Source organism: Marmota marmota, unplaced genomic scaffold, assembly GCF_001458135.2.
Source record: "Marmota marmota marmota unplaced genomic scaffold, marMar, whole genome shotgun sequence".
NCBI classification, from domain to species: Eukaryota; Metazoa; Chordata; class Mammalia; order Rodentia; family Sciuridae; genus Marmota; species Marmota marmota.
Genome location: NW_026000196.1, coordinates 20,066,278 through 20,077,967, shown reverse-complemented (window position 1 = coordinate 20,077,967; position 11,690 = coordinate 20,066,278). Strand labels below are relative to the sequence as shown.

Genomic DNA, 11,690 nt, shown 5'->3' with positions numbered 1-11,690 from the left:
TTTTTTTTTTTTTTTTTTTTTTTTTTTTTTTTTTTTTTTTTTTTTTTTTTTTTGTGCCAGAAATTGAACCCAGGGGCACATAACCATGGAACCACATCCCCAGCCCTTTAAAAAAAATTTTTTTTTCCAGACAGGGTCTTGCTAAGTTGCTTGGGGTCTCACTAAGCTACTGAAGCTGGCTTTCAACTTCAAATCCTCCTTGTCACTGGGATTACAGTCATATGCTGTTGTGCCCAGTGAGACTGTCCATTTTTAAGAAAGGTGTGAGAAAAAAAATCAAAGCATATGGAATCAGATCAAGTTGTTGCCTTCACACAGGGAGAAATCTGCTGGAACAGACCACCATACTGTTCAACTGGGAGCCAGGACTCCTATGCCCATCCCTGGAACAAATTCAACTTATTTATTAAGTTGTTGGGTTGGTTGGTTGGTTTTTTGATAGTGGGGATTGAACCCAGGGACACTCTACCACTGAGCTACGTCCCCAGCTCTTTTTATTTTTTATTTTGCATTTTGAGACTGAGTCTTGCTAATTTGCTTAGGGCCTCACTAAAGTTCCTGAGGCTGGACTCAAACTTGGAATCCTCCTGTCTAGCTTTCTGAATCACTACCATTACAGGTGTGCACCACTGCAGCTGACTACAAATTTAATTTTTAGAAGGCAGGCTTAAATCCTGCTCATACCTTACTACCTGTTTGAAAGAAATTGTACTGTATATGTTGGAATATAAAACAAAGTCCATTTCAATGGATTTTAGTCCAGACAACATTTATAGTTTTGTAGGCTATTGCCTGATCTTTCTAGGCATTTTTTAAAATTACCTAACACTAGGCATTTATAATCTGCCAAGATCTTTTCTTGTGTAACCTCATTAAAGGAATATTAAGTAAAAAGAGTAATTTAAAGTTACTGGCATTCTTCAGACAATTAAATGGTCTATTGTCATTCAAGCATATCATCTGATAATCTGAACTTAATTATTAACAATTCATTTTCTGAACCCCTTGAACTTGAGTAAGGACTTTATTTTAACCAGTTATTGCTGATGGTTATAGTTAAAATTTCAGAGACTAAGTGCTAGCACATTTGGTCCTCCATATCCATGGGCTCTGCATTCCTGGATTAATAAACCTCAATTTGAAAACATTTTTAAAAATTGCATCTGTATTAAACATGTACACTTCTTTTCTTATCATTATTCCCTAAATAATTCAGTATAGCAACTATTATGGCATTTACATTGCATTAGGTTCTGTAAATCATCTAGAGATGATTTAAAGTACATGAGAGGATGTTGTGTAGGTTCTATGCGAATACTATAGCATTGGATATGTAGGACTTGAGCCTCAATGAATTCTGGTATCCATGAAGGTACTGGGACCAATCTCTTACAGAAACTGAGGTAACAATTAAATCTTTCTTTATTACTAGTGACAGTGTGATATATCAGCTAAGGTAAAATGACTGGAGCAAATGCAGGAGCTAAATTATACTCAAATCCAGCTCCACCACTGATTACCTGTGCACCCTAAGGCAAATTACTCACACTTCCCATGACTTAATCTCCTCATCTCTAAAATGGAGATGATAATAATAGTGCCTATCTCACAGAGCAGTTGTAAGGATTAAGGAAGCCTAGAATAGCACCTGAGCAAGTACTTGTTAGTGAATATGTAAGGTACTTGGCAGTATAACTGACATGTAGTAAGCTATCTATGTATTAACTATTTTTCCATTATTTCCTGATATGGATATGTAGGACTTAACTTCACAGACATTTGAGTAGTTATATTAGAGATATTCAAAGATGCCCACCATGATTCTCAAACGCCTGAAAGATCATATAACAATGATGTCATCCTTTTATTTTTTTATTATTCAGTTATCTTGGTTTAACAAATATATCCCTTTTGTATTTCAGAGTTGAAAGCATGTCAATGAGGCTGGAAGAAATCAATGAACGAGAAAATTTTATGAAAACTTCCCTACAGACTGTTGAACTTCGACTTTCTCAACTCGAAGAATTATCTAGCAGAATGGTGAATGCTCTTGAAAATCTTGCAGGAATTGACAAGTCTGATCTGATACAGACCCGGTCCCGAGCTTCATCAGAATGTGATGCAGCTTACCTTCTACGGCAAAGCAGCATCAACAGTGCCGATGGCTACAGCATGTATCGGTATCACTTTAATGGGGAGGAGTTATTGTTTGAGGATTCCTCTCTTTCCATGTCACCAGGGACAGGATTCAGGAAGAAAACTTGTTCCTTTCGTGTGAAGGAAGAGAAGGACTCAAAAATACACCTACTCCCTGAACGCCAGGGAAGCCTTCACTTTTCTTCAAGTCCAAGCCCACCAGCAACACCAGACCACAATCGACTTGGGGTAGACAACTCCAAGAACACTTCAGAACCCAAAGTAGGTCCAAATATTGGGATTTCAACTGAAGGTGATGAAAGACAGGAAGACTCTAAAAGTGCAGAAACGGTTTCTCCAGATTTAAACCCAACAGATGTTATGCACGGACAGAACAAATCAGATTTTCCAAACACTCAGTTAACAGTAGAGACGACAAAGATGGAAGGCACAATTTCCTATCCCCTGGAAGAAACTAAAATTACACGCTATTACCCCGATGAAGCAGTCAATACTTTTAAAACAATGAAGTCCAGAAGCTTTGTCTATTCTGAGGGAAGAAAGGTGGTTGGTGGGTATAACAAATGGAATGCTGAGTACAGTTCAGTCATGGACCAAGTGTGCCCCTCAACAGTTCAGCAATGGACAGCCGAGTGGAAATATCAGGTGCAGAAGATCACACGGTCTCGTAGCACAGATATCCCTTCCATCACGTCAGAAGCTGCAGTGCAAGCAGAGCATAAAGAGCAGCCGACAGATAGCAGAGATGAGAATTATGTTTCCCAAAGTATCCCTCAAATCTCTCATTTGTCCTTCACTGTTACTGACAGAATGGAAAAGGAGAACTCATTGTCTGTGAAACCAGACCAAACTTTGGGATTCCCATCTCTCAGGTCAAAAAGTTTACATGGCCATCCTAGGAATGTTAAACCCCTTCAGGACAAATTAGACAGGTCCGGACAAGCCAGCAGTGTAAGTAACCTAGTGGTTGTGTCTGCAACTGCAATGGAAGAACAAAAGGTTGAGCACGAGAAAACTTCCACAGAAACTGAATGTTGATATGTTTTGTTTTGTTTTGTTTTGTTTTTAAACCAGTACCACAAACGGGTGCCATCATGGCCATCTTAATACCATCAATTGCTGAAAATGTTTTCATTAAAAAATACTGGAAATTTGAATTTAAATTTCAAGGCACTACATTTAAAGTTGTATTTTGTTAACATATATTAGCAAACTGAGTCTTTTTAACTGAAGCAGGATCAAATGAAAATGACAATATGGCAATGGAGATAAACTGATTAATCAGCATGCAAAATTAATTATTAGGATCTTTTTATTCCTGGGAGCCACTGAGTAGCCTAAGAAATGCCTTTCAGCATGTAAATCGCCATCAGGTCACCTAAGAAGTAAGCAAAAATGGAAAAAAAAAAGCGGGGGGGGGGCTGAGAGGGGATTTAAAATAAGATTATTATGTGCAAGAAGAAGTGGGAAGGAGCCATACAAGTCATGAGTTTTTTGTTTATGTTTCAATGTTTTGTTTTTAAATCGCACAATGGGGGGAAAGTACACAATTATATCAAACACACATCACACTCTAACAATTTAGAGTGACCAAGAGTTTTGTTAATGTGTAAAAATAAAGTATTCAGTATGCATCTGCCTGTTGTCATATGGTCATCAGTAGCAAACACAAATCAATTATATCTAGGTTATGGTTTGTGTCAAAGCTATAGCTAAAACCTAAAGGATACACAATCAAGAACAATATAGAGATGAATCTCCAAAAAAAAAGGAGCTTTATTTAGGAAGAAAGAATTGGATTGCAATCAAGGACATACGTGCACAAGCCGGGTGGCTTCTGGTACGTCCAAAGAACAAAGGAAACATTGGGGGTTTTATTAGGACAGAGAAATCTATGAAAGTTAAAATAAAAGAAAATTCATTGACACTTTCCTTGCTTTGGAAGCTGGCAAGCTTTGACTGGCGAGTGGAGGCATTTGTATGCAAAGCTAGTCTTAAGGTTCTGGTTGGCAGGTATGTTGTCAGTTGCTAAGCAGAATCTTAAAGCCAGGGCAGGCTATTCTACTGAATTGGGTCCATGGCATAGTTCTGGATGCAGGCATCTGTGACCTGAGTGTTTTCCTTTTCCCACACCCTCAACTTATTTTAGTGAGGTGTACCAGGAGTGACTCCAGTTTGTATAATGAATTTTCACAAAAACAAACACCTATCACAGTATTAGCAACCCATGCAAGAGTTCAGGGGCAGAGGGAACTGACTAGAAACTGTTAAGGTCAGCACTACTCTTGACAAAAAGGAGTGGAGGGGGCGTTAAGGGCTCTTCTCTGGCTAGAATGGAAGTTAAAGTTAGATTCTAGGTTCTCATACCCCCCAAATGCAACACTTATAAGGTCTCTGGAGGGGGGTCTCTGGAGTACACAGACAGGGACATCATCCTCTCTGGAGTCACTGACAGCTCTTACTTCACTAAGAAAGAACCTTTGGATAGAGAGTATCTAGGAACTGGTGTAGTGGTAGGCAGGGGACATGTCAGAAAAGGGAGATGATCATAAAAAAAGAGATCAACACTTCCCTTCTCATCAGAGATGCAGACTATCACACCCAGGAAGAAAGGCATAGACATACAAAAAGACAGATGGAGACAGAGACACATAAAGTCAGAGACAAAGAAACAAATGAGATTGTGGTCTATTCCATGGCAGAGGCTTACTGAAATTATGCAAAGGTAGTGATCAGAGATGGAATACCTACATGTAAATGATATTTTTTCTCAAAATAAGATTTGAAAATTTAAGGACTGGATTTATCATAAAGGACTGATCTGCCATTGCTGGGTCATGTGCTCTGAAATTTAATGAACAATAATATTCACTTAATAAATGAAACTATTAATTGCATGTCTACTGGTGCATTGAGACTATTTAATCAATCCTGCTACACACACACACACACACATATATATACATATATATTTTTTAATTTTTTATACTTGTAGATGGACAAAATGCCTTTATTTTATTTATTTTTACATGTTGCTAAGGATTGAACTCAGTGCCTCCACATGCCAGGAAAGTGCTCTGCCACTGAGCTATAGCCCCAGCCCACATATGTATATTTTTGACTCACTGCTTACCCATATCATTTTATGTCTTTCAAAAATCTTTCGTTTTTGTAACAAAAACACTTTCAGTCTTTTGTCATATCCTAGGGGGGAAATAACATATTTCACAGACTAGGTAGGGAAACCTATGACTATTTAATGGAACTGGTCCAAAGAAGGTAAATCTTCTTTAAAATCCTCCATTTCTATTTATTACACAGCCCCCCTTTTTTGAATTCGCTCCCACTTTGCCTCAGGTATGAGACCCATGTCTCCTTCCCTTAAAATCTTGCCAAGATTTGCATTACCTATCTCCTGTCAAAGTGTTAGTTGAATGTGAGTTTTGATATAGTATTTTCTCAGAACGTCTGTCTTACAGATCCAAATGAGTATACATTCTGATGGTGGAATTTCAGAACCTGTGGCAAGTCAACTATTCTTGAGCACCTTAAACCACATCATATAGCTATTTATGTACTTCACCAACACAGTAGGACTTAAGTATTGAGTATCTTTTATTTAGAACTATGTGACAGTCTGCTTGTTATGACATTACTACATTATTATTACATGATTGCTTCCAATGTCATTACGATTTTTTCCTAACTATAGAGAAGCAAATATTAGGAATTAATGTTCAAAGCTAGCAGTACCTAATACATTAAAATATAAAAACACTTCATATTTTCAAATCATTTAATATGTAACTGTGTAAATAAATAAGATTCAAGGGGAGAGTTCATATACAGGAACATGTTTAAAAATTGTGCAGCCATGTTTTAAAGTTACTGCACTTGAATTTCATTATAGTTTCACCACCTGAATGTTCATTAGCAAGCACTGTATTTTTTTTGTTTGTTTGATGTTCTTTTTAAAAATTTGAATGTGCATTGATCTGCTGATCTCTCCTTTCTTCCTTTCTCCTTCTTACAATTCATCTGTTGAAGAGCAGGGGCCACTTGTCTTGAAAAATTCCTCCAGTATAAATTTTACTTACTGAACACTCATTAGTAGTTTGAGGTGTTTTCCTGTTCCTGCATGTTGGCTTATTTAGGTTTGGGTTTATTCACATACTTATTTAGACTTAGGTTTGATCCTTTTGGCAAGGCTGTTTAGGTGGTGTTGCTTCTCCCATCACAAAACACCTGCACCTACATGTCATTTCGTGAATTCAGCAGCTATTGATGCTCAATGCCTAGATCTTTGAATTCATAGGAGGCTGAAAGTATTATTTGTATTATTCAAACTCTATTCTTTTTCTTTTATTGACTGTAATTCTTCCTAAAGAGATGATTCCTTTCACCTACTAGTTAATTGCATAGCAGTGCAGTTCATACAATACAGTAGGCTAATGACTTTCCCCCATATATCTGCCAAATTTCAAAATAATAAATTTGTTATTTATCTTACTCCCAAGATGACTGATATGGTTCTGTTTCTTAAAAGCATCTTTGCTATTTTACGGTTTTAAACATGTAGGTTGTGCTTCAATCCATTCTAGTTATTATCCTCTGATATTTTCTTCCTTTAAGTACTTTGACTGTGTTATTCCCTTTTGTTCTGGATAAAGCATTGCTGCCCCAAAGTCTGATGATAATCTAATTTTCTTTCACCCCAAAGTCACTTTCTCTGTGCATCTAGATAACCAAAGAAATGTTCACATTTTTTAAATTTAAAGAACAACAATTTTAGAAGAATGTGTTTTAGTGTTGTTAAGCCTATATATATATACACACATATATGTAGCTTTTCACTTCTTTTGAAATATTGTTTGTAGTATTTGTTTGGTTTCCTTATTTTCCTCCTCACCTTTTTGTTTTTTCCCCCTCTATGGACTAGAGACTCCTGTTATCTGTATGGTGGATCCTATTTGTATCTCTTCAATGTTTGCCACTTTCTCTCTGTTTTCTTTCATTGCTTTTTGACCTTTAAATTCTTTCTTCCAGCTGGGCACAGTGGTGCACATCTGTACCCAGCTTGGAAGACTGAAGCTGGAGGATTGCAAGTTCAAAACCAGCCTCAGCAACTTAGTGAGGCCCTAAGTAACTCAGTGAGACCCTATCTCAACATAAAATATAAAAAAGGGCCAAGGATGTGGCTCAGTGGTTAAGTGCCCCCCGGGTTCAATTCCTGGTACCAGAGGGGAAAAATTCTTCTTCCTTTTCATCTACTTCTCTTAATGCACAATCAGTTGTGTTTATTGATCCTTGGGTTTCCTTTAGTTTACTTTTCATTTCAGAAATAATTTCTTATTTCTAGTTCTACTCATTTCAAGTGTTTCTAGTTCTGATTTATATAGTTCTTTATGACTCATCATGTTCCTTTTTTTTTTTTTTTTGGCTCACTTTAAAATAGTAGACGGTAATTTTGATTTGCTTAGAAAGCACATCTTTCTGGTGTGCTTTTGTTGTCTGTAGGAATGTTATTCTGTTCTTGTTCTCTTTTGGTACAATACTTTTCTAAGGGATTTGACTTCCATACTTTCATGTGGTTATTTTTATGTGAAATTGTTTTCTTGAACTTTTTGAAGGAGGTTATTTGAAGAATTTCTTTTCTAACTTCTGTTAGAGAACATCTTCTGTTTTTATCTTTTTTTTTCTTTTTTTGCAGTGGGGATTGAACTGAAAGGCACTTACTTGACCACTGAGCCACATTTCCAGCCCTATTTTTTTGTATTTTATTCAGAGACAGGGTCTCACTGAGTTGTTTAGTGCCTCGCTTTTGCTGAGGCTGGCTTTGAACTCACAATCCTCCTGCCTCAGCCACAGGATTACAGGTATGCACTACTGCACCTGGATTTACCACGTATTTAAAATATTTTTAATTAAAAAATTTTAAATTCAGCTTATTTTTGGAGATAATCTTTTTCTTCATTTTTATCTGGACATTCTCTTGCCTTTGTCTCTGTTGTTTGTTTTGCTCAATATGGTTTCCATGCTGGGAGTTAGTCCTCGGTGTAGGTCCTTCTCCTAGAAGGAATTCCTGTAGATTTGTTTCCAGAGTTCCTGCAGTTATATTATTCCAGCCCTTTTAGACTTTACCATGAGCCCCTTGCACTCTCATGTTTTGGAGAAGATAAATACCCTTCCTATTTCTGCTGTTGTTCTCAACCTAACTGGCTGGACCTTATAGAAAATACTTTTTGGCTATTTTGAAGTTTTCCAGATGCTTATTGATTTCCTTTATTGATGCACAGTCACTTTATGACAGCCCTTGGTTGTTAGTACCACATGCTTCTATATTGCAAATTGTGGGATATTGGGTTTTGGTATATATTTTGTCTGCTTTTATGTTTAGACTGAAAAACTGATGCTGCTGTTATCATCCCATAATTCTTCAAGAAACAGATTTTGTAAGTTACTTATCTTAAAGAACATATGCTGAGTCAGTGACATCATTTTGTAGAAATGATATACAACTATTTCTAACCTCTTCCACTGCTATCACCATCAACCACTTTTATCTAGACTATTACAGTAGTTCCTCAATTTGCAGCTTCTCTCTTGCTATAATACTATGGCAGCTGGAATCAGGTCATATGACTTTCAACTCAGAACACTGCAAAGCTTCTCAGCTCTCAAGGCCTAAGTGATCCAGCCTGTTGTTTCCCCCAAATCTCCTCTCCTAGTGCATTAGGCTGCTTGAAACACACAACAAGTACTGTCCCCTGAGGGTATTTACAGTGTTAACCTCTCAGTCCAAAACACTCTTCCTTCTGATTTCCACTTGGCTTGCTTTCTCACTCCTTTTGGTCTCTGCTCAAATGTCATCAATCAGAAAGACCTTCCCTGACCATAGCTAACAAATGTATGTAGAAATATATACATTCCCTTTTGTCTCCCCACATTATTATTCTTCACAGCACTTGTTACCATATGACATGTTAAATGGGTGTGTGTAAATAATATCTTTCTATCTAGAATAAAAGTGTCGTGAAAATAGGAACTTCTTTGTCTTAGGATTTTAAATAGTGCTTGGCACAAAGTTAACACTCAATGCAAATTTGCTAACCAATCGAATAAGTGACTAAACGAATATATAAATTATCTAGCACCTAACATTCAACAAATGTTAGCTCTTTCCTTGTCAAGGAAAAGGAAGTAATCTTTAGGGAATGTTACTATTCCCTATGTTAGAAGAATCAATAATAAAAACATGTACAAGTCGGGAGCAGAGGCACATGCCAGTAATCCCAGGGACTCAGAAGGTTGAGACAGGAGGATCACAAGTTCAAAGCCAGCCTCAGCAAAAAGTGAGGCACTAAACAACTCAGTGAGACCACCCCGTCTCTAAATAAAATACAAAAAATAGGGCTGTAGATATGGCTCAGTGGTCGAGTGCCCCAAAGTTCAATCCCTGGTACCCCTCTCTCCCCAAAAAAAGAAAACATGTACAGTCAGAAAAAGATGAAGCAGGTCAAAATAGTGACATTACAGCCCCCAAGAAGGGGATGGTCAATTATATAAAACATAAAGTAGGCAATGAGATCACGATCTAGAAGTCTCCAAAACCAGTGCTATGGCCTGAATTATGTCCCCCCAAAGTGCACACATTGACACCCTAATGCCCAATATGACTATATTAGGAGATAGATTATTAGGAGGCAATTAAGATTAAATAAGGGAAATGCTAAGGAGTAATACTGGCCAAATCATATTGTTACATTGTGAGCATATAGGAATTTAACAATAAGTCCCATCAATATATACAATTATAAAAGTGTGGAAAACAACAGAACTTAAATTAACTCATAGGGATTAAGTCCTAATTTGGCAGGATTAGTGTCCCTATAAGAGACAGTGAGAGTTCATTATCTAACTGCCCCTCCCCATTCTGTCATTTAAGTTACTAATCTGTACTATTTTGTTATGACAGCCCAAGCAGATTAATACAACTGGTTATCCAGAAAATCATAAAATTTGGTGCTAAATCAATAACAAATCTGGAAAGCAGAGTTTTTCTATTTTTTAATTCTATGGTCACATACACATGAGAATTGTAGGTCCTAAGGAAACCTGTACAGCAAAACCCAAATCACAGAATAAGCCATAGAAGTATAAGGAAGAATCCACAAAATGCTTGAAGACCATCTATGGAGAAAAATCCATTTAATGTAGGGAAATAACAGAATATTCATAAAGTAAAAAATATGTGCACAACAGTGTTTCCACATGTACAATACAATAGAATTGACATTGACAACTGTGGTTCCTGGGCAAAATGGATACATGTGTTACTCAAACAGGTTAACCAGAAAGATCAGCAGGGTTCCAAATCTGGAACAAGTTATTTCAGAAAAAGACAACTTTTGAATCTTTGCTTCAATTTTTTAATATTAGCAAAACTCGTCTGTATGACTGTGATTCGCACTGGCCACATCAGAGATTCCCCATGACATTAATCACAAAATTCTGGAATGGATTTTATTCTTCAAAGTATAACAAAGACCTACTGTCAACCAGTAGACTCACCAACATCCACCACTCTGGCCTCCTCCCACCAAAGGCTGCTCCATTTAAAAACATTGAGTTTAGAAATATACTTGACAGATTTAAGTTCTTTGCAACTAACAGGCAGATTGAAGTCCCCTACATGGCTACTCTTGCTAGGTTTTTGATCATTCATCAGCTCTTTACCATCTTTATATGTGAGGATGGGCAAGGAAGGAAAGAAAGGCAAATTGCTTAATAACTTCTTCCACATTAAAGCTTAACAAGAAGATTAGAAATTAACTAAACTGAGCAGTCTAGGTTGCTGGCCAACATCCCAGTCCCTACAGCACACACCAAACCTGAGCATCCCAGAAGTCAGCTCAACTAGTAGGAGGTCATCCCCGTGTCAAGTTTTTAACAAAGACAACAGAAGGGGTGACAGAAGAAAATCTTCGCCAAGTTTGAGAACTTTGGAGGGGACTTTATCACAGGCAGTCCAGCCTACACTGAATGGTCACTTTTGGCTGCACGGGTGTGGGTCCTCCACAGCGCGCAGACGGTGTTACTGCTTGAGTCCGGGGAATCAGAGTTCCCTTCCCTCCACCCCGGGCTCCTCACTCAGGGCTTCAAAAACAATGCTAGCCCAAGCTGATGACTAAGAGCAGCACTTCAGGGAGAAGTCCCGGAGGAGGGCGTCCGGGGCGGGGTCGCTATAATAGGGGGCACTCAACGCCATGGCCTGGGGCCGCCGCAGGAGCGCCCTCCCAAGGCCGCGTTCTGAAGATGGCTACCCTGCTCCGCGTCTAACGGTGTCCCCTCTGCGGGCCCGGCAGCCGAAGCTCAGCTCAGTCCTTGCGTTCCGGCGTCAGCTGGGCCTACAGGCTGGAAGTGGCGGACCGCCAGCCCTGCGCAAGCGCTCTCTCGAGGCGGGGCGCCGGGCTCCTTCCGGGGATGGGCCCGGGCGCCCGCGTAGGCCGGCTCTGCCGCGGCTCCTCCCCAGT

At 38.4% G+C, this 11,690-nt stretch overlaps 1 protein-coding gene across 1 annotated transcript in view; it reads left to right on the top strand.

The window, feature by feature from the left end:
* Positions 1-4,952, top strand: part of Trpm1 (transient receptor potential cation channel subfamily M member 1) — a 144,687-nt gene extending 139,735 nt beyond the window's left edge. The window contains exon 27 of the mRNA XM_015493157.2: positions 1,923-4,952. Coding sequence (XP_015348643.2) covers positions 1,923-3,195 — 1,273 coding nt within the window. The 3' untranslated portion in view covers positions 3,196-4,952. The remainder of the gene's footprint in view (positions 1-1,922) is intronic.
* The last annotated feature ends 6,738 nt before the right edge of the window (positions 4,953-11,690 follow it).